This window comes from Nesoenas mayeri (genome assembly GCF_963082525.1).
Source record: "Nesoenas mayeri genome assembly, chromosome: 28".
Taxonomy (NCBI): domain Eukaryota; kingdom Metazoa; phylum Chordata; class Aves; order Columbiformes; family Columbidae; genus Nesoenas; species Nesoenas mayeri.
In genome coordinates this window covers 173,362-194,632 of record NC_137558.1, presented here as the reverse complement: position 1 = coordinate 194,632, position 21,271 = coordinate 173,362, and the positions used below count along the sequence as shown (strand labels likewise).

General features: G+C 60.9%; 2 protein-coding genes across 3 annotated transcripts; both read left to right on the top strand.

Moving 5' to 3' along the window:
- Positions 1-115: 115 nt before the first annotated feature.
- On the top strand, positions 116-1,206 carry DNAJC22 (DnaJ heat shock protein family (Hsp40) member C22; the record flags this gene model as incomplete). Its single annotated transcript, XM_080360583.1, has 2 exons — positions 116-880; positions 1,027-1,206. The coding sequence occupies 2 exons, from the start codon at positions 116-118 to the stop codon at positions 1,204-1,206; spliced, it is 945 nt and encodes a 314-aa protein (XP_080216709.1).
- A 6,033-nt stretch (positions 1,207-7,239) lies between these two features.
- SPATS2 (spermatogenesis associated serine rich 2) lies at positions 7,240-21,269 on the top strand. 2 transcript variants are annotated; one of them, XM_080360513.1, is made up of 12 exons: positions 7,240-7,278; positions 10,955-11,034; positions 11,287-11,395; positions 12,155-12,204; positions 13,191-13,431; positions 13,636-13,824; positions 14,614-14,749; positions 17,964-18,022; positions 18,499-18,608; positions 18,828-18,930; positions 20,287-20,456; positions 20,608-21,269. In XM_080360513.1, the coding sequence occupies exons 1-12, from the start codon at positions 7,254-7,256 to the stop codon at positions 21,265-21,267; spliced, it is 1,932 nt and encodes a 643-aa protein (XP_080216639.1). In that variant the 5' UTR covers positions 7,240-7,253; the 3' UTR covers positions 21,268-21,269. The 2 variants fall into 2 exon arrangements, with proteins under 2 accessions (XP_080216639.1, XP_080216640.1); XM_080360514.1 differs by lacking the exons at positions 7,240-7,278; positions 10,955-11,034 and having other exon boundaries at positions 11,285-11,395; positions 12,155-12,218; positions 13,203-13,431.
- Positions 21,270-21,271: the final 2 nt, after the last annotated feature.

The following is a 21,271-nucleotide window of genomic DNA, read 5'->3' as shown; positions in this document are numbered from 1 at the left end:
TGGGGTCCCCGACCACACGGCCCCTCCCGCAGGTGCCGGATGCCGGGGCTGTGCCGGTGCCCACCGGGGCGGTGACTCCCCCGACAGCCGAGGTGTCACCGCGGCGGGGAGCGCTATGGCCAAGCGGCTGCTGGTGGCGTATGGGCTGTGGGCGCTGGGGGGGCCGCTGGGGCTGCACCACCTGTACCTGGGCCGGGACAGCCACGCGCTGCTCTGGATGGTGACGCTGGGGGGCTTCGGGGGGGGCTGGCTCTGGGACTTCTGGCATCTCCCCGCCTGGGTGGCCGCTGCCAATGGGGTGCCCGGGGGGCGCGTGGGGGCCGTGCCGGCGCTCAGCCCGCTGCGCCTGGCGGGGCAGGTGGCCGTGGGGGTGTATTTCGGGCTGGTGGCGGCACTGGCGATGCCGTGGGTGCCGGCGCTGGTGGCGCAACCGCTGGCCGTGGGGCTGGGGGTGCAGCTGGTGGCCTCGGTGGGGGACCAGACGGCGCGGGCGCCCAGCACCCTGGCCGCAGCCTTCGTCGCCTCCCTCCTCTTCCAGGGCCGGGTCCTGGCGGTGCTGCCCGCCAGCCTGGCCGCCAGTGTCACCGCTCAGCGTCACCGGCGCTACAAACCCCTCGGGGCGGCGCGGCCCCGGCTGGCCGCCCGGCTCTACCGCCTGGGGCTGGCGTGCCTGGCGTTCGCCGCCCCGCTCGCCTGCCGCGGGCTCTGTGGGGCCGCCGGGGTGCTGGGCGCCGTGCTGGCGCTGCCGCGGGCGGTCACCGAGCTCCTGCTCCTGCCCCTCCGCGCCACCGGGCTCCTGGCGGAGGTTCTGGGCTTCGCCGGTGGTTTCCTGGCGCGGGAACGGAGCGGCCGGGGCGAGCGGCAGCAGCGGGCGTACGAGGTGCGAGACGCGGCGCTGGCACCAGGGGATGCTGCGCCTGGGGTCTGCTGCTCCTGTGTCCTGGGTGCGGGGAAATGCCCTTCTTTGGGGTCCCCTCCAGGCACATGCAGCCCCACAGACCCCCCCCGTGTGTCCCTCTTGCCCAGGTCCTGGGGCTCCTGCCCGGCTCCTCCGCCGAGGACGTGCACCGGAGCTACCGGGAGCTGGTGAAGCTTTGGCACCCGGACCACAACCGGCAGCGGGCTGAGGAGGCCGAGCGCCGTTTCATTGAGCTGCAGGAGGCCTATGAGGAGCTGCTGGGGCACAGGCGGGCGGCGGCGGGGTGACGGTGACAGCGGCGGCGGGGTGACGGTGACAGCGGCGGCGGGGTGACGACGACAGCAGCGGCGGGGGTGATGGCGACGGCGGCGGCGGGGTGACAGTGACGGCGGGGTGACGCAGGGACCAAGGGCTGGGGCGGATTTGTAAACACGAGGTTTCCCTCTCTCCGCTGCTTTGTTCCTTCGCTGGGTGTGACACGTGGCGAGGGGGCGGCTGAGAAACCGCTGCACGGGGCGTCTGCAAAGAACACACGGGGGCTCGTGCGAACCGTTGCGTGTGCAAACCATCGCACCAGGGCCCTGCCGGCCCTTGCATGGCGGGAGCCCCGGTGACCCCGGGGAAGAGGCAGGACCGGGGCGGTTTGGGCGGAGCGGGGCCGCGAACCCGCGATCCCCGATGTCAGCCCTGGCCGCCCCCCATCTTCGGCGTTTTCCGGAAGACACTCGGGTGTTTCCGCTGTAGGGCGGTGGCTCTCGGTAGTTTCCGTCCACGTTCGGCACCCGCCGCCCCGCCCATCAAGGCGGGGCCCGGACACGGCTAGCCAGATCCGATTGGCTGTCGGTGGAGATATGCCACGCCCTTTTCTCGCGCCGGAGGTGGGAATGGGCGGGGCCTTCGCAGTCGCGTTGGCTGGGCCGCTTCGCCATTGGCTGGGGGGATGACTCCCTCTTCGCGCAGCGCCGCGTGCGGGCGCGCGCAGCGGCTCCGCTTTGCCCTCTCATTGGTCAGAAGCGCTCGGCCCGCCCCCCGCGTCGCATATGACTGGCTGGAAGCGAATGAGGGCGGGCCTCGCCTGGCCTTCCCCCTTTCATTGGCGGATTCCTCCGGGAGGGCGGGCGCAAGCGCGGCGACCTCGCGCCACCATTGGCTTCCGAGTGGTTGGCTGCGTTTCGATTGGCTGGCGACGCTTGCGGGCTCCTGCCGGGCCGCGGCCTCCGCCCCCCCTCCCCGGTGCATCTCGGCGGCCTGAGGTGAGGGGGGGCCCGGCGGGCACGGCCGGTGAGTGCGGGGTCCCCCGGGGCCCGGCCGGGCGAGATGGGGCAGGAGCGGGGAGAGGGGCCAGAGGAAGGGTGGTCGGCGGAGGGGATGCAGCCGGGGGGCCGGGCTGGGGGGGCGGGAGGGGCCTTGTGAGGGGATTGGGGAGGTTGGGAGGGGCCTTGTGAGGAGTTGAGGGGGCTCAGGAGCCGTGTGAGGGGGTTTGGGGGCTCAGGGGCCGTGTGAGGGGTTGGGGGCTCAGGGGCCGTGTGAGGGGGTTTGGGGGCTCAGGGGCCGTGTGAGGGGCTGGGGGCTCAGGGGCCGTGTGAGGGGGTTTGGGGGCTCAGGGGCCGTGTGAGGGGGTTTGGGGGCTCAGGGGCCGTGTGAGGGGTTGGGGGCTCAGGGGCCATGTGAGGGGGTTTGGGGGCTCAGGGGCCGTGTGAGGGGCTGGGGGCTCAGGGGCCGTGTGAGGGTTTGGGGGCTCAGGGACCGTGTGAGGGTGTGGGGGCTCAGGGGCCGTGTGAGGGGCTGGGGGCTCAGGGGCCGTGTGAGGGTTTGGGGGCTCAGGGGCCGTGTGAGGGTTTGGGGGCTCAGGGGCCATGTGAGGGGGTTTGGGGGCTCAGGGGCCGTGTGAGGGGCTGGGGGCTCAGGGGCCGTGTGAGGGTTTGGGGGCTCAGGGGCCGTGTGAGGGTGTGGGGGCTCAGGGGCCGTGTAGGCGCGGGCGGTTTCTCGGGCCGGGGGCCGGGGCCGGGCAGCCCGGGGGGAGCCGGCCGCCGGGGCGGGTGCCGGCAGCGGGGGGCCGGGAGCGTTAACCCGTGGTTGCCGCCGCAGCCCGGCTCGCCCGCCCCGTGCCCGAAATCCCGGGGCGCAGCCCCCGGTGCCTGCGGGGATCTCGCTCTGCGGCCTTTACCCGCTACCGCCGCACGATTCACTGGCGGGCGCGGGGAACGCAGGCTCGGTTGCCGGGAGAAAATTGTTATTTCCCCCCCCGTTCCTCCCAAAGCCTCCGGGTTCACTCCGGAGTTTCTCCTCCAGCCAGCGCTGGTTAGAAGGTGGTTCCCCCTGCCCCCACCTGCTCGTCGGTCGTTCTGATTTCGTGCTCGCCCATCGGCTTCCTGAGCGTGGGGAGCTGCTGCAGAGGGGCCGCGAACCGCCCCCTCGAGCCCTCCAGCCCAGAAAGAAGACAAAAAAGGATTTGGTTCGGTTTGGAGAAGGGGGAGAGTCCTGGAGGGCTGGGGTGCCGTAGGGTTCCCTGGGTGTCGTTAAGGGCCCTCCAGGACGGGGGTGGTCGGGTCGGTTCGCTCACAAAGCAGCGTCTGGGCCCTGTGAGGAGCTGGAGATGCCAAAACACGAACAAAAGCTTCTCTGTGGAGCCTTTGTGCGTTGATGGAGGTAAAACTTGGAACAATCCACACACAATTCCCTCCCCCGCTGGGTACCTGTGTGGAGCCTGGGGGCTGCTTTCGTGATTCTGAGCTTTTTCTGACTTTTTCTCTGGATGCTGCAGTTGGAAGGCTCTGGCTGCCACATCTTTGGAGGCTTTCTAGACCTTTTTGCCCCAAAAAGTCTCAGGTAGAGGGTGTGGAGTGTCCCGCCACCCGCCTCGGCTCTGGGACGCGGTGTTCCCTAAGCAGGACTTGCTCACGTGAGGTGGAAATCTGGGATGATTTCTTCCCCAAAGGGCTGTGGGGCACTGAACAGGCTGCCCAGGTGGCGTCGCCGGCCCTGGGGGGTGAACAGACGAGGGTCCTGGGGCCGTTTTAGTGCCAGCGTTGGGTGAACGGTTGGGCTCAATCTTCAGTCTTTTCCACACAAAATTGTTCCATGATTCCGTAATCCGTCCACGCTGTGTGTCACATATTCGTGGCTGTTGCCATCTCCGTCATTTCGGGGTTCCCAGTCTAAACTCTTGCAGGAATTGTCTAATGCAGAAAGGTTTGTTGTGCTGGGTTTTAAACTGTAACTCACTCTCCAAGGGGCATTTAAATGTTTTATGATTTTTGCGCCCGAAGCAGAAGGGTCGTGTTGGGCTCAGGACGGAGGGGCTCGGGGGGGACGTGCAGTCTGAACAGGATCTGTAGGGCCTGTATTAAAATATATATATCTGGCAATTAAAATATGGGGCTTGTTTTTAACGATGTTTTCAAGATCTGTCTTGGGATATCAGGTTACATTGCGGAAGGTAAAGGATGTTTTCACTGCTTAAAGCAGAGGAACGAAAAGCAGCATCATCTGCTGCTATTTGCCATTATTTTTTCCTTCCTGCTTTGCAAAAACTTCTGTTTTTTAGATACTTTGCTAAAAAGTCGTGTTTAACCTAAAGGGCACATGTTGATCCTCTTAAATACGAAGCAATTCCTGACAAGTCGCTGGGACTCTTATATTGTTTAAGCATCTGTCAGCAGTCCAAGTGGGGTTTTGTAGCGTCGCTGGGATATTTTGTCACCCAAAATAGGTTATTTTCCTTCTTGGTGCCCCCCCCACATCCCAGCGTTTCAGCGACGACCCCCCATCCCAGCGTTTCAGCGCCCTGTAAATTCATCAGAACTGGGGGAGTCATCATTCCCGAGTTTCTTGTGTAAGTTGTCGCCTGTATTTCAGGACGCGCTATGGAAGGGAGTTAATCCCCTTCTGCCGACGTTCCCCGGCTCCGCCGCACGGCAGAAACGGGGGTTTCTATTTGCGGATTATTATAAATTACAAACGGGACAATTTATTGTAGTGAAACGCTGCTGGACTCGCAGAGGGGCTTGATCAGCGAGATTAAAACAGCCGGGGAGGGACCACTTAATTCCACAGCCAATTAGCCAGATGCTGCTGCACAGGGAGCAAAAACCCTCCCACGTCCATTGATTTGTTCCTCGCGACTCCGAGTTCCGCAGCAGAAGCGTCTTCCGCGGGCTAATAACGTAAACCCAGGCGAGTTTCTCGCTTTGATCGGCTTTTCCTCCGAGCTCCCGTGTCTGCTGGAATGACCGTCTAGACGGAGCAGGAGCAGCGCGGGCGGGAATGTAGGAGCGGTTTCTGCGTTTGCCGTGCCGTCTGTGGCATTGCAGATATTTCCCTTATTTCCAGTGCACTTGTCTGTGTGGGATAACGCGCGTTTCCGTGCGATCTGGGGAGGTTTCGTGCCCGGCGGCGGCTCCGGGAGGAGTTTCCTGCTCTGTCCGCGTTGGGTTTCTGGGGGTTTTATCGCTCCCCCACCAGTTCCCTTATAAATATAATATTACATTATTGAATCCTGCAGGTGGATTTCCTGATGGTTTTGTATTCTGTAGACACACACATACCAAATAAAAGTCCATTATTTCTCTGGTGCTTAGAATTTCTCTTGCCACGGGGTAATTCACAACCTGTTGTGTGTTTGTTTCCCCTCCAAGACTTAATTCTCGTTTATTTTTTTCTCCTTTGAAGTGGCTAAAAGTCTGTTTTGTAGGCGATAAGTTGAGTGTTCCTCGGGCTTTTTGAGGTTCCCCGATAGCTTCTTTACCGGTGCCTTTTTGGCCTTTTTCCAGCTGTTTTTTAGGCTCTGAATGGAGTTATTTGCTTTTCGGGGACGTTGGCGCAGGGGCAGGTTTGACACGTCCTTTGTTCCCCGAGTTAAGTTTGCGGCAGTTCGAGGGAGTTGCCGCGTTCCCTCCGGGTCAAACGCGCTCGTCCTTATTTCAAACGGCGTTCCGAGCCGCTGGAGCCGCGGCTGGGCGCTCGGCTTCGCCTGTAATTTGTGTGCTCTGAAATCCCACAGCGATGAACGCCCGCAGGTTCATGTCCCCGTCACAGGTTGGTTTCCTGCTCAGGGACACGAAGCGATCGGCGAACTGGGCTGGAATCCCGCGGGTTCAACGCAGCGGCGCCGAGTCCTGCGCCGGATCCTGCGGTTCTGCGCTCGCGAGCCGCAGCCACCGCTGGTTCTATGGAGCGACGCAGCAAAACAAGCGAGGGGATTTAATGGGGGGCCGGGGTTTGTGACCCTGTCTTTGCAGGTCAGAAATCCCCTCGCGCCTTTTCTTTCTGTGCAGTGTCGACTCCGTCCCCGATTCGCATCGCTGGGTAAAATCAGCTCGACGCGCAGCGTGGCTGAAACAGGGCAGTTCTGATAACAGCAGAACGCCTGTTTTCCAATCAAAATAGACCCAGTGTGGCACGTTCCTCGGGAGTATCAACCATGTCCCGGCCGGGCGGGAACTGAACTTGTGGTTGTCTCTGGAGCGGGTTTTTAAATCCCAGGGCTTCGTTTTCACAGCGTCTGAGCTGCCCTGATATTTGCTAACATCTGCATTTACAAAAAGGACAATTTGGGGGTGCTTTGGAGGTTTCTGGCGCGGCAGAGCGAGGTCTCTATTGTTTCTTTACCCTGTGTGTCCTGTTGTTCTTTGTTCGACCTGTCAGTGATGGATTTGAACCCCGCGCCCTCCCCGGGGAGCAGGTTTGTGCTTCCCGCTCTGCTGGAAGGAGCAGAAAACCCTGTGAAATGGGTCTGGTTTTGGTGCCGGCAGCAAAGGGAATTCTGCCTCCCCGTTGCGTGGATGTTGTTTCTTACGACGGGTTCCAACCCGGCCCGTTCTACGCTCGCGTGTTTGAGCCGTGGTGTCCGACGCAGCTCTGAATTGAGACCGTAGGGATCCTGTTGCTTTATGTTTCACGTTGTTTTTTGATTTTCTATCTGGCTGTTTCACCCCATGTTTAAACAAAACATGGGTTTGAGCGCGGCGGCTCTGCCGGGCTGAGCGTCACCACGTTTAAACCAAACCCGGGTCTGAGCGCGGCGGCTCTGCCGGGCTGAGCGTCCCCTTGCCTTGCACAGCAGCAACGTTCTGATTTCTTCCGTTCTGCCCTGTTTCCTTTCCAGGCCGCACCGACCGCCGCGCTCGGTTCTCCTGACGCGCAGCCTCTCCCGAGGACGCGGCGCAGCCTCGCCGGCCCCTCAGCCGCGTTCCCACGGCTCCGGACCCGCCGGGTTCTGCTGTCCAGACCCCCGAATCTGCTGTTTCCCGCCGGTGTGGGAATTGCAGCCGCCGCCCGTTGCTCGGGGGCGAGGACTCTGTTTCCATCCCCCTGTACAGCTGGAGCAAACACGATGTCTAAAAAGCAAAATACAAAAGGTAAGATGCACGTGGACACGATCTAATCCAGTGCCAATAAACGGCGCTATTGATTATCAATTAGAACAGGGGTTAATTGCTGTCACCGGACTCCTTGCCGGCTGCTGCTGTCACTTGACAGCTCGTTGTTACGGCCCCGGTGACATCGCGCGGCCTGTTGCGTTTGGTGACATTTTCAGCGGCGTCTCAGCTGTCCGGCCGGACGGTTCTGCCGTCGCGCGTCCCTGTGAAATATTCATATCGCATCGTTTCCGCAGCCAGACAACGCGGTGACAAAGAAATGCCACGTTGTGTGGCAGCTGGAGAGCTACGGAGCCAAACTTGCCTCGTCTCACCCAGCGGGAGCCCCGATGGGGCTGGGGGGCTCTCGTGGGATTAGTTCTCCTAACATTTCCGTTTCATCCCCCCTCGGGGTGTCACTTTAGACCTGTTGAACTCTTTTTCCTTCGAGGTGGGCACAGAAGGGCGAGTTTGCGAGAGGCTTTTTTTCCGTATTTCATCTCCAAATGCACAGCCAGGTGTTTGTTTCTGGTGTTGTGGCGTCCAGCAGCCGATTTCAGACGGGATTGTGTTTGTCAGGCATGGAACATTCATTCCAAGGTGTGCGCGTGGTGGGGCTGGGGGTTACGCTTCTCGCTTTATTTGAACTGGCTGCCAATTAATAATTTAAGGCTTGAGAATTCGTGTCCTCGGCCTCAAGAGAAGAGCTTTTGTTCTCGGAATATTGTTTTTTTCTGGTGGCTTTGGCACCGAAACGGCGTCTACCTGGGTGTCCGTAAATGACTCAAAGCGATTAGTGACACTGACGGAAATTATTGCGTGGGATCATTTCCGAGCGATTTTAAGCGGCCGTGTTCGTGTCTGTGCTCCCGAAGCCTCGCTGCGGGCTGCTGAGGATGGCGTTCTCAGTGCCCGGGCTGCCCTGGCTGTCAGAGATCCCGGGAGAGGGCGCCCAGACAAACCCGTTTGAACGGTGCCGCGGTTCCGGAGCCAGCGGGGAGCCCGCCCGCGTCCTCGAGGTGCGGCCGAGCAGAGGAGCTGCTCAGGGGGTGTTCGGGAGCCTTGCGGGAGCGCGCGCGGAGTTCGGGCGCAGAGGCGTGTTCTGCTCGCTCACGGAAACGCTGAGGAGGCGGCTGCGCGATCCCTAAAGTGGCGCTGGAATTATCCGCGGTCGGAGCCCGCGTGGAGCTCTGGGCTGTTCTCTGTTCGCCTTCCCCGTAGCCCAGGAATGCGAAGGGAGGTTGGCTTGGGGTGCCGGACTTCTCCATGTCGTAAATCTCGTTTCCGTTGGGCACCAGCCGCGGCGTTGGGCTCGATGATGTTCCCCCTCTTGGACCGGGCCGAAACGCGCGTTTCGTGAAACGTTGTCTCAACCGCGGCAAACCCCAGGAATATCGACCCAGCGCCAGTTCGGCCCTCGTGTCTCTAATTTGTGCGGAGAGCTTAGCGCCGGGCGCGGTGCTGCCTGTTAGCCGGAGCCGCTCTTGCGAGGGAGGAATCGCAGCGAGTCGCTGGGATTTGTGCGGATCAGCGCGACGTGCCGCTCCGCTTGCCCGCGGACACGGAGCCGCCCGCGGTCCCCGCGCCCTCCGCACACCCCCACCTCCCTTCTTCTGCATTTCGGTGCAGGCGCGGGGTGGTCAGAATAATGATCTTCCAGGTCTGTCTGTCCGTCCGTCCTGAGAGGCCGCGTTAATTCCTGGCCAGTCCGCTCCGTGGTCTTGGGCGCAGGGACGGCTGGAGATCCCTGTAATTAGCGCAAATTGGAGGCTCTCTAAACGAGCCGCGAGGCGCCGTTTCCTGAGCAGCTCTTTGTGTCGCGCTGCCGCCGGTGACCCGAGCGGCCACAGTCTGTATTTCATGGTATCACCAAATCTTGGTGGAATAGCACTTCATTTTGCCCACCTGGTTCTCCTTTGTACAGAAAAGGCCCAATTAGTGGAGTTAATGGGAGGAACAGGTTGGTGTTCAGGTGGACTCTTCCCAGCATCGTTAGCGCTTCTGTTTAAGAGCCCCCATGTCATTAGTCAGCACTGAAACACAAAAATCAATGATTTGGGATGAACGGTTTATCCCCACCTCGTTTTTTGGAGGATGCAGTTATTAATGAAGCAATTAATGCCGATGGCATCACCACTGGGGTTTACCGCGTAGAACCACGGGGGGGCACCGAGAGGGGCCCGAGGGGCCCGTCCCGTCAGCGCGGGGCCTGAGCTTTCCCTTCCCCGCAAGGTCGTTCGCTCCTGAATCTGCGTCGCCCGTGCCCTCCAGGCTCCTGGTTTTAAATTCCGTCCCTTCTCGTGAACGCCTGCGGCCCTTTTAACGGCGCTGGGAGCGCTCGGGGCTGATATCGAATGGACGCGATGGCGTCTCCGTCGCATAATTTCCGCATGTTAAACGTTTGGAGGGCTCAGGCCGGGGAACCAGGTGCCGACGAGCTCGAGTGCCCCGAAAGACCAAATGGAAACGCGGGGAAGGGGTGGGATGGAGCGGAACTCCATCTTCCTGGCAGCGGGGCCTTCGGTGGCTGCGCCGCCATCGAGACTGGGAAGAAAGCGCCGCTAGTTCTCCCTTGGCCCGATGCCGTTCGCAGGATCGAGGGCGGAGGAGCGGGGCGGTTGAACTGCGAGCTCCGGGGCCGCGGAAGATGCGGCCGCGGGGCCCGGGGAGCGCGGGAAGGTTCAGCGCGGCCCAGCCCGGCCTTTCCATCTGTCCTGTCAGCGGCTGCGGAGGCGTCGCTGCCTAAACGCTGCATCAGTGTCTGGACCGCGCAGTCGGTGCTGCGTCTCCCGGCCGGGTTGTCCAGAGGAGGTGAATGTAAAGAGCGTGAATCAGCAGCTTGGAATTAGCGACCAAGCGTGGGTCCCCGTCCCCGCGTTGTCCCCAAAGCCGCTGGGTTCAAAGAGCAAATTCCCCCCTTAGGAAATGCACCCAGGAAGGGGCCAGTGACACATGAAGCAGCGCTGACAGTCTTGGGGCTGCTGTCACCTTCCCGGGCCGCATTGTGGCTAAAACCCCAGCTTGAACTACACTCTGTCGTGATAAAACACGCCTCCGAGCAGCCGCGTCCCTTGTTTTTATTAGCAAATCCGAAATGTCGCCTTTGGCAGGAAAGCTGAGCGTGGATTTGCGGTCTCGTGGCACTGGTGGGGACGTGGGGGCGGCCGCTTCGATCCTGGGTCTCTTTTGGAACGTTTGGCATTGCCGTGCAGATCGGCGCCAGCAAGAGCTGCTGGTCCTCGCACCCCTCTATCGGTCTGCCTGCCGCCCCTTCTCCGGGTGGAGGAGTTCGGCACCCCGCGCGCTCCCGGGCTCTCGTTGGCCCTTCGCCGCGGGGCTGGGGTGGTTTTGATAGGGAAATGCTCCGCGTTGCTGCACCGCCTGCTCCACGCCAGCCCTGTGGGGCTTTTGTGGGGTATTTTTTGGGCTGATTTTGGTCTGTGGGTTTAAACTGGATCAGTTTCTCGGGCTCGGTGGGCGCCCGGGCCGAGCAGCATCGCTCCCTCCGCCGAGGGACCGTCCCTTTCCTGCCTTTTCCAGGCAGCAGGCGCCGCACGTCCACAGGCTCCAGCGCTCCCGCAGAGCAGCGCTCAGCGCTGACCTCCTGCCTCTGCCCTTTCCCAGCGTCTCTGGGCGCCCGCGTTCAGAAGAGTTTCCTTCTCCTTTCTCTCTGCAGATCCGTCCGGGTTTATTTTTGATGTGCAGTCCAACACCGTGATGGCCCAAGGAGGAACCTTTGAAAACATGAAGGAGAAGGTAAATGTGTCTGTGGGGACGTTTAGCTCAGCGCGTGCCACGGGAGAGCTCCCGAACACTCCGTCTTCGTCTCCTCTCAGAGATGAAATACGTTCCTGTCCGGGCGCCAACCGCAGCTCTGTCAAAAGCAGAATTTTATTCAGGTTAAATCATCCTGGCGCATTAAAGTTTGATAAGGAAGCCATCGGTTACGGGTTTTGGGCTGCTGTGGGATAAAGCAAATAGTTCACACGTCACCCCTTTCTCCCCCAGATCAGCGCCGTGCGAGCCATTGTCCCCAACCGGAGCAACAACGAGATCGTCCTCGTGCTGCAGCACTTCGACAACTGTGTGGACAGGACCGTGCAAGCCTTCATGGAAGGTGAACAGGGCTCGTCCGCACCACGTCCCTGGGCCTGTTTGAGCCACAGGAGCGGCCTGTGTGCAGAAAGGGAACGGGTGACAGAGGAGCCTCTTCCCGAGTCGCGCTCCGTGTTTGCTCGGTGGGGGTCAGGGCAGAGATAAGCTCTTGAGATAAGGAGCTCTCCTGCTCCGTTACAGAAACTCCCGTTCGCGTGCGCAACGGGAGCGGAGCCGCGTTCGCACTTTGAAACCTGCCACACAGACATTCTCTCTGCACGATGTCGGCCGCGTTCGGTGACCCCGGCTGGTGCTGGTGACAGCGCCTGTCGCTTCGCGGCTCTGATTTCTGCGCTGCTGTCCCGCCGCTGTGGCGCTGGCCCCGCCGCTGTGGCGCTGGCCCCGCCGCTGTGGCGCTGGCCCTCGGGCTGGGGACAGCCCGCACAGACGGTGTCTGCACAGAGGGACCTGAACACGATCTGGGAGTTGGGAACACGCTCCAGCTGCCAAAACCATGAGCAGGACCGAGCCAAAGAGCACATTTTTGATTGGCTTTTTCCTTTCCCCGGTGCTGCCTTGTGAGGGCGTCGCAGCGGGGGGAGGGGGGGGCGAGTGTGGTCCGGTGCAGCGGGGCGTTCCCAAAACCAATTACTTTATTGCATCGACTAAGAGAATTGAAACGAAGCTGTTTCGGGTTCCATGTGTGGCAGTGCTGCCACCTCACCAGGAAAGAATTGGGGTGGGTGCCTTGTCCTCTGCTCATTGACGCGTTTCTTTTCAGGTAATGCCAGCGAAGTGCTGAAAGAATGGACTGTGACAGGCAAAAAAAAGGTAACACCTTTTTGGTACACTCTGCCAAGGTATTTATTTCTTTATTTGGAGTGTTTAGACTACAGAGACCTGTAGGGATTCCTCGTGGTTTAGACGGGAAGAGAAGGCAGAGAGCAAACGTGTGTTGCTGTGAGCGGGACCGGCGCACGGAGATAATCCCCGGGTTATCGGGTGCCTGTTCAGGGCAGCGATTGACACGGCAACACTGTCCTCTCGCCACATTCGCGTTTGATTTACACGTCAGGCGCGTCGTGAGACGTTTCTGCAAACAAAGAAAAGAGGGCTCTAGGCTTTGTGTCCTTGTGATCCCTCCGGTTCCGCTGCCTCCTCAGGACCCCGATCGCACACACCCCCGCGCTCCAGTAAATCTTCACCGGCCCCATTTATTTCAGGCGAGCTCTGTAATTCACTCTCGGGCAGTCATGCTGCTCCATTTTTCATCGCTAACCTTTGGAGCCGAACAGTTGCATTTAATCCCGAGCTCTGGAAATATATTTCTTTGTCACATGAGCTTTCTTGCGTGCTTCACCCGGTTCTCTGCCCAGCCCTCCGCAAGGGTTAAATAAAGATTTGCGGAGCTACAGCACTTGGTATTATAATATCTAAATCCACCAGGACGAGAAGCAAATCATCATTATTCAAAAGGGCTCCTTTTGAATACGTGAAAAGCCCCGGTGTGAAATGGAGAGGGGAATTAAAGCAGAATGTGGCTGTGCTGGGAAAGGAGGGAAGTTTTAGCCGAGAAACCCCCAGGAAGGAGACGGGGGTTCTGGCCACAAACCTGGTAATGAATCCGCGGCTCATTAATGCCGTCGTATCTGTCCTCATTGTGGGATAAATCCCTCCTACTGTTAACAGGATCAACAGCCCGAAAAAACATTTAATTCAGCTACTTCCAGTCAGTCAGCATAAGATTAATTTGCCCTTCGGGAATTAAGCTGAACGTCTTCCCCCCCCTTATGTGTTGTGGTCGCCTGATCCCTCAGAACAAGAAGAAGAAAACCAAAGCGAAGCTGCAGGCCGAGCCGAGCGCTGGGTCCGACCCCGCCAAGTCGGCGCCCGCGGAGGAGGAGCGGCCGGCGCGCTGCGAGCGGCCCGGGATCAACGGCGTCCACCTCAACGGCTGCGCCCACGACGCCGAGTCCGCCGACTCGCTCAGCGAAGGCTTGGACGCGCTCTCCATCGACGCCAGGGAGCTGGAGGACTGCGATGCGCCCGAGGGAGCAGGTCAGTCCCCACAGCGCCGCGCGGAGACGAGCGCGGGCTTCATTCTGCGCCTTCTCGCTTTTGGCTCGGCACTAAGTCCTGGCGGATGGGGCGGCTCCTCACAGCGAGCGGCTCGCCTGGCCCTTCCTCTGATTTTGCGTGTTGGCGAAGCGGCATCCCGCTGTTCCCTCGCGCTCCCCTTTAAACCAGTGTGCTTTTCTGCAGCGGTGCCGGACCTAGCGAACGGAATAGCAGACTCTGACCCCAAATCGCTCACCATCCATCCTTCCCAGAGCCCCTCGTCCCTCCGACAGCAGCGGAACCCCCCCCGGCCCCCGTCCCGCCCGGCGACCGCCCCCCCGCCCGGCGCGCGCCTGGAAGACGCCCCCGTTTCACCCGCTAACAAGAAACTAGGTGAGCGCCCGGGGCTCCGCGTTCGCCACCGCCAGACTTTGACGGTAACGCGAGCAAACGCGGCGCCGGTGACCCGGGAGTGGTGACGGGTCGCTATTGTGACGGGTCCCGCAGACGTTTAAGCCCGTTTTTCCAGCCTTTAGGTCGTTTCTCATCTTTTGTGAGAACATGTCTTGAGAGGCCAAAGGTTGGGAGCAGCGATAACACGAAGTGACAGCCTCCTGCTACTTCGGTTTTATTTTCCTCTCTCTTTTCTTAAAATAACAAGCGGGGACAGGAGGGACCTCGGGGACCCCAGTTGCGATCGTGGTTCTGACGTTTAGCTGGGGGAGGCTCACTGGGCCCGGGACACGGGGACTGACCCGTCCTTCGCCCCCCATTGCAGGAAATACCCTCGATTTCGGTTTCGGAGCAGCTCGCCCTCCCCAGGCACATGGGAGTTTCGTGTCGCGCAGCGATACGGCCGCGTCGTGCTCGGTGCCGGCACAAAACCAATCGCAGATACATTTAATTCCTCTCACGTAATTTGAAACGCAGAGGGAAACTCGAAAAGCCCTGGGCAAACCTCCCCCAGTGAGAAAATCAAACTGAAACCTCTCGCTGCTGCACCCGGTGACGGGGAAGGAGCGACAAAGCAAACCCGAGCAGCGCGCAGTTTTAGAATAAGACGGAAACACAGCTGTAAAATAAGAGGGCAAGGAGAATTGTAAAAGAAGAGGGGAAGCATCGTTTTAAAATGGGGGGGCAGCCGTGTTTAGGCGGCGGGTGACGGGGCCGCTGTCCCGGCAGGTTCCAGCATCGAGAAGTCGGTGAAGGACCTGCAGCGCTGCAGCGTGTCGCTGGCGCGGTACCGCGCCGTGCTCAAGGAGGAGATGGACGCCTCCATCAAGAAGATGAAGCAGGTCTTTGCGGAGCTGCAGAGCAGGTGAGTTCAGCCTAGAGCCGGGCTTAAGGCCGAGGCCTTTGCAGTTAAACTTCAGCCTCCTGGGTAGGTGGGACATTCATAACTGCGGAGGGTCCGTTGGGGTCTTTGGTGAAGCAGGTCTGTATGAAACAGTTGTCCCGACCGTCCTAAGGTCATTTTAGGCACAAATAATACAAGATAACGTTCTAATATCAGCTGTGCTGGAAGGAGAAGTGCTGGGAGCTCAACGTGCAGCACTACGGCTTCTAAACCCAAATATTCATATTTGAAATCTTCAAATTAAGATTGAATTAAGGTTGGTACACATCGGAGATCATCCCGCGCCGCGCTGCTGCCCCCGGTTTAAACAGTTTGAATACGTGATGTTCCCTACGAGCGTAATTGGGTCTTTGTTTTAAGTCTTTGTTGGTTCGGGTGAGTGCTTTGGGATGATGTTCGGTGTCAGATACACTCGTTGCCTCGGCTGATTGAATCCGTTACTGAGAGGTTGTTCTCGGTTATACAAACACGACTTTTGGTAAAGAAACACTCAGAAAAAAGTGAGAAGAGTTCTTGCCTGGAGTGAGAACACTTGACAAGGAGCTGGATTTGCTCTCGCGTTGGAGGGTTGGAGTAGATATCGGGCAGACTTGTGGATTCTGTCAAAACCCGTTGATGTCCGGAAGCCCACGCGGCCTCCCAGGCAGGAGCGTTGGCGGCGTCCGGCTCAGGCGCCGAGCGTCCTCACGCGCGAGCGTTGCCGCTGGGAAACGCTCTCCCGGGGTCGGCCCGGCTGGTATTTGATCCCAGCGTGTGCCAAAAAACACCTGCAGATGACGTTTAGACGGGCTGAGGGGGGTACAGGTGTCCCTGCGCTCCGCGCCACTGAAGGGCTTTGGGTTTACCCCAAGGGGGTTATGGCCCTGGCTCGAGCTTCCACCGCTGTTGTTTGTTCCTTTGCGAGCGGCTCCGTCTCCTGAGCCAGCGCCGATTCGCTGTTATTTACGCAGCGGGGCTGTGTTGGTGCGGTGGTTTTTATTTCATTCGATCTGCCCGTCAGAACAGCTGCGATGGCGAACGCCGCTCCTCCGGCGTCACCGGCGGCGTCTCCGCCGCCCCTCGCCCTTTGAGTTGTTTGATCTCCGGTGCGTCACGTCGGAGCCGCCGGTGCGATAAGAACGCGGCAGCAGGACGCGGTTCCGCGAGCCGGGAGCCTCCTTCGGCAAACGCCGGGCACCGCGCCCCCGCAGTGACGCCGTCACTCGAACCTTCGCCTGTCGTGTTTTCTTCTGGTGTTTTCCACCTCGCTTCCTGATCCAGAGGGTGATTAGCGGGTTTTTAAACTCAGGCCTGGTTTCACGGCAGCTTTGCTCCGCTGGGATGGGGTATTTAAGGCGCAAAGCGCGGCTGGTTTAACCGGCGCCCGGCGGGGTGAGACGGAGAATTTCTGAGCGTTCTCGACCTTCATCCTCCCTCGTGTTCGTGTCAGAGGGGCAGCTGGTGTGGGATTTGTGCCGCTCGGCCTCCCAAGCCCGGCGGTTCGAGCCGCGGGGGCCACTTGACCTTCGTATTTGGAGAGGATTCGCTTTTCTGAGCTGGACGTGATCAGGAAACCTGGGCTGGAGATTCCTCGTGTCCCTGAATTTCTTCAATATTTCACTTTCTGCTGACAGGGAAAAATAACAATGCGTGTTGGAAGTGATGCAGGTCACCATTGTTTCATCAGAATTATTTAATCTTTAGCAGTTACGGGTTTATCCGCTTCCCCTCGTGCACTCCTGAGGTGCCACCGTCCCTCTCGTGGGATCTTATCCCAGGACGGGGCGGTTTGGGCTCTGAGCCGACCCGCTGGCACCGCGGTGCCGGCTCCGGCCCAGCTCCCACCCGCTGGTTAAATGAACACGGCGGCGCCGGCGCCACTTGCTGCCACAAGCAGCGGAAAAACAGCTGGAAAATGAGCCGAAAAAGCACTAAAAATGACCTGCAAAAAGCAGATGGGGGAAAAACAACCTGGTTCTGCTCTGCAAGGACCGTTCTTCACCCAAATTAGTCATTAACAGCCACGTTTACACCCAAACCACTCCCGGCTCCTCCGTGGGAGCTGGCAGGTCCCCACACATCCCCTGTGGTGCTGCGGGGCCGCTCGGGGCCAGGCACGGAGGTGAAGCTTTATCAGCTTTCTTCTGCCACGCGCCGCCGTGTCTGCGGCTCGGCCGCCGTGTCTGCGCGGTGCAGCTCGGCTCGGCCGCCGTGTCTGCGGCTCGGCCGCCGTGTCTGCGCGGTGCAGCTCGGCTCGGCCGCCGTGTCTGTGGCTCGGCCGCCGTGTCTGCGCGGTGCGGCTCGGCTGCCGTGTCTGCGCGGTGCGGCTCGGCTCGGCCGCCGTGTCTGCGGCTCCACCGCCGTGTCTGTGCACTCGGGCTCAGCTTGCCCACCGCTATGGTCGGGCTCAGCCCCCATGTCTGTGCGGTCGGGCTCAGCCCCCATGTCTGTGTGGTCAGGCTCAGCCCCCGCCGTGGTCGGGCTCAGCCCCCGCTGCGCGCGGAGCAGAATCAACCCCTGCCTGGAGAAAACCGAAGCGGCAGATGGACGGGGCGATAAATCAACAGGAGGAGCCGAATGTCAACGCGGCTGTTCGGGGGAATTGTTGGAATCGATCGGGCAGCGCCGGCCCCGTTTGCATTTCAGATGCTCCTCTGGTTTCCCTGGCGCTAAAATAAATATTCTCCCCATTTTGGAGCAAAACCTTTGTGGCTAAAAAGGCAAAAAGAAAAAGCTGTGGTGGGTGTGGAAGGGCCGAGAAGCAGGAGCGCGGGACAGGCTTTGCTTTTATATTGAGGGAGAGGAAACTGAAACAAGCGGGAGTAATTAATAGGTGATGTATAATTGTTGTCATTGCGGTGGCTTTTTGCCGTGTTTTCTGCGGTGATAAAGTCCAGTGGGGAGGGAAAGCGGCTCCAACTTGTACCGGAGCACAGTGGCCATGGCCCCCAGCCCCGTGTCCCCCAGCCCCGTGTCCCCCAGCCCCGTGTCCCCAAGGCTGCAGCAAGTTCAAGGCCACCCGGCTCTTGCAGAACAAAAGCGGCGGCCGCTCGTCGGCTCGTGCTGCCCCCTGCCGGTGTCCGGCCCCCCCCCCCCCGCCGGTGTCCGGGCCCCCCCCGCCGGTGTCCGGCCCCCCCCGCCTCTGACGTGGCCCCGGTTTGTGTTGGAATACTCAGCGTTCTCCTTGTTTCCCCAGCCTGATGGATCGGGAGGTGGCGCTGCTGGCCGAGATGGACAAAGTGAAGGCAGAAGCGAGTAAGAGCCCATTTCTGTGATTTTTCACATGATTCCTGAACACAGGATCGCAGAATAATTTGGCTTTGCAGGGGCTGTCAAAGCTCATCGAGTCCCTCCCTCCCCACACAAACTATTCCGCGATTCTGTGATTTTTCACCCAGATCACGTTGCTCAGAGCCCCGTCACATCCGCCCCAAAACACCTGACGGCACCTAAAAGCCCCTCAGCTCGCACCTCGAGTTCGGCGCGTTGGTCCGGGCTCTGTTGCGGTTGCTGCTCCGCACAAACCGCGTTCGCGGCTCCGAGCCCGCGCGGGGACGGGGCGGGACGGGAGATGCGCTGCGGACGGGCCGTAACGGCGCTTCTCATGCGACACAAACCGCGCTGTTAGCGGAGCCGGGGGCTGGAGGGGCTGGTGGGCGCGGCGCTCGGTGCTCGGGGGCGCTCGGTTCTCGGGGACGTTGCACTGATGTGGCGCCCGGGTGCTCTTGCAGTGGAGATCCTGGGGGCGCGGCAGCGGCGGGCGGAGGCGCTGAAGAAGCTGGCGGACGTGGCCGTGCGCATGTCGGACGAGCAGCTGGTCGAGCTCCGCGCCGACATCAAGGTCAGCGGCCGCTCGGACAGTCCTGGTGCTGGAAATCACCGAAAGCCCCATTTCTCTGTTCCCCTGGTTCGGCGCAGCCGCTCCCTCCTCACCAAGGGGCTTTTGAACCAGCTCCCGACTCGGCTCCTGCTTGAGCCAAACTGGGAGGTTTTCACCCCAGTTTCTGCCCCTGTGCCCTGTAATTTGGTGAATTAACGCGCTTTCCAAATTGTTTCTAAGCATTTTGTGAGTGAGCGCAAGTACGACGAGGAGCTGGGCCGGGCGGCGCGGTTCAGCTGCGACCTGGAGGCGCTGAAGAGGAGCATCGCCGCCTTCGGGCACGGTGAGCGCCCGGCCCCAAACCTGCCCCCACACCCCCAAATCTGCCCCCACCTCCCCCAAATCTGCCCCCACACCCCCCTGTCTGCCCCCCACACCCCCAAAATCTGCCCCCACACCCCCAAATCTGCCCCCACACCCCCGGTCTGCCCCCAAAACCCCCCAAATCTGCCCCCACACCCCCAAATCTGCCCCCACACCCCCAAATCTGCCCCCACACCCCCCAGTCTGCCCCCACACCCCCCCAGTCTGCCTCACACCCCCCAAATCTGCCCCCACACCCCCCAGTCTGCCCCCACAGCCCCCAAAACTGCCCCCACAGCCCCAAATCTGCCCCCACCCCCCCCAAATCTGCCCCACACCCCCCGGTTTGCCCCCAAACCCCCAAATCTGCCCCCACACCCCCCTGTCTGCCCCCAAAACCCCCAAATCTGCCCCCACACCCCCCTGTCTGCCCCCAAAACCCCCCAAATCTGCCCCCACCCCCCCTGATCTGCCCCTAAAACCCCCAAATCTGCCCCCATGCCCCCAAATCTGCCCCCATGCCCCCAAACCCCCAAATCTGCCCCCAAAACGCCTCAAATCTGCCCCCACACTCCCCACATCTGCCCCCACTCCCCCTGGTCTGCCCCTAAAACCCCCAAATCTGCCCCCATGCCCCCAAATCTGCCCTCAAACCCCCAAATCTGCCCCCAAAACCCCCCAAATCTGCCCCCACACTCCCCAAATCTGCCCCCACACTCCCCAAATCTGCCCCCAAACCCCCAAACCTGCCCCCACACCCCCAAATCTGCCCCCCCACACCCCCAAATCTGCCCCCCCCCCCAATCTGCCCCCACACCCCCAAATCTGCCCCCAAACCCCCAAATCTGCCCCCAAAACCCCCCAAATCTGCCCCCACCCCCCCCAAAATCTGCCCCCAAACCCCCAAATCTGCCCCCACACCCCCCGGTCTGCCCTCAAAACCCCCAAATCTGAACCCAAACCCCGAAATCTGCCCCCACCCCCCCCAAATCTGCCCCCACACCCCCCAGTCTGCCCCCAAATCTGCCCCAAACCCCCTCAATCCAGCCCCAAAACCCCCTAGTCTGCCCAAAACCCTCAAATCTGCCCCTAAACCCCCCTGTCTGTCCCCAAAACCCCCAAATCTGCCCCCAAACCCCCTGCTCTGCCCCAAACTCCCTCAATCCAGCCCTAAAACCCCCTGATTTGCCCCAAAATGCACCTGGGGGTTAAGAGCCCCCCAGCATGGTGTCCAGTCCGCATGACCCCCCCGGGCCCTCGCCCCCCCAGGGTGGTGGTTTCGGGTCCCGTCTCACGTTCTCGGGGTGGGGGGGGGGGTGTTACCTTCCTTGTGCAGTTTCCCACCCCAAGAACAGCTACTCCACGCGCTCGCGCTGCAGCTCGGGCGCCGCGGCCCCCCCCGCGCCCCCCCCCGCCGCCACCAGCGTCCCCAGCGCCACCAAGAAGCCGCCGGCCCCCTCGGGGGGGGGCAGCGCCGCCCCCCGCCCTCCCCAGCCGTCCCAAGAGGTAACTGCACCCCCACGGCCTCTTCGCGCCGGTCCCCCCATTTTTGGACTGGGGGGGGATTCTGCTTTTCTCGTTTCCCCCAAAAAGGTGTTGGGGGGTGGGGGGGGTGTTACCAGAGCTGCTCACTACCCCCCCCCTTTTTTTTTTTCAGGGGACAAAGAGACCCCGAGTGGGACCCAAACCCCAGCGTCACACAGGCCCCCCCGGCCCGCACCGGCCCCCGGGCCCCCCCCACCCGGGCCCCCCCCCCGCCGGGGCTGCCCCAGCGCAAACCTCGCGCCAAGTCCTGAGCCGCCCGGCCCGGGGCGCACGGACACGTTTACACTGCGACGTTGGTGCCATTGGGGCTTTTCTTTTCCTCTCCCCCGTTCTCCTCACATGGGGGGGCTCCACCCCCCCCCCCAATCCCCTTTTCCCCTCAAGAAAAATCACCTTTATCTACAAAGGAAAACTGCGCTGGCCCCGAGTTGAGCCCGAGGGTCCGTGTCGGTGGCTCCGCTGTCACCATCGTCACCGTGCAGGAGCAACACGGGGGGGCCAGGGTGCCCCCCCAGAAACGGGCCCTTTCCCGCACATTTTGCTGTTTACTCAGAATCTCTTTATTTTCTTTGGAGTCTCTTTATTTTATTCAAAATCTCTTTATTTTGTTTTATTCTGTTCCCTGCCCCCCCAGCTCCTCCTCCCCCCCACTTCACTTCGAGCGCTACGAATGAGCAGGGGGGGCCATGGTCACAATTCAAGGCGGGGCCGGGGCTGCCCTCCCCCCCCCAACTTTTTTCCCACGTGGGTTATTTTTTCTTTCCCTCTTTAATTAA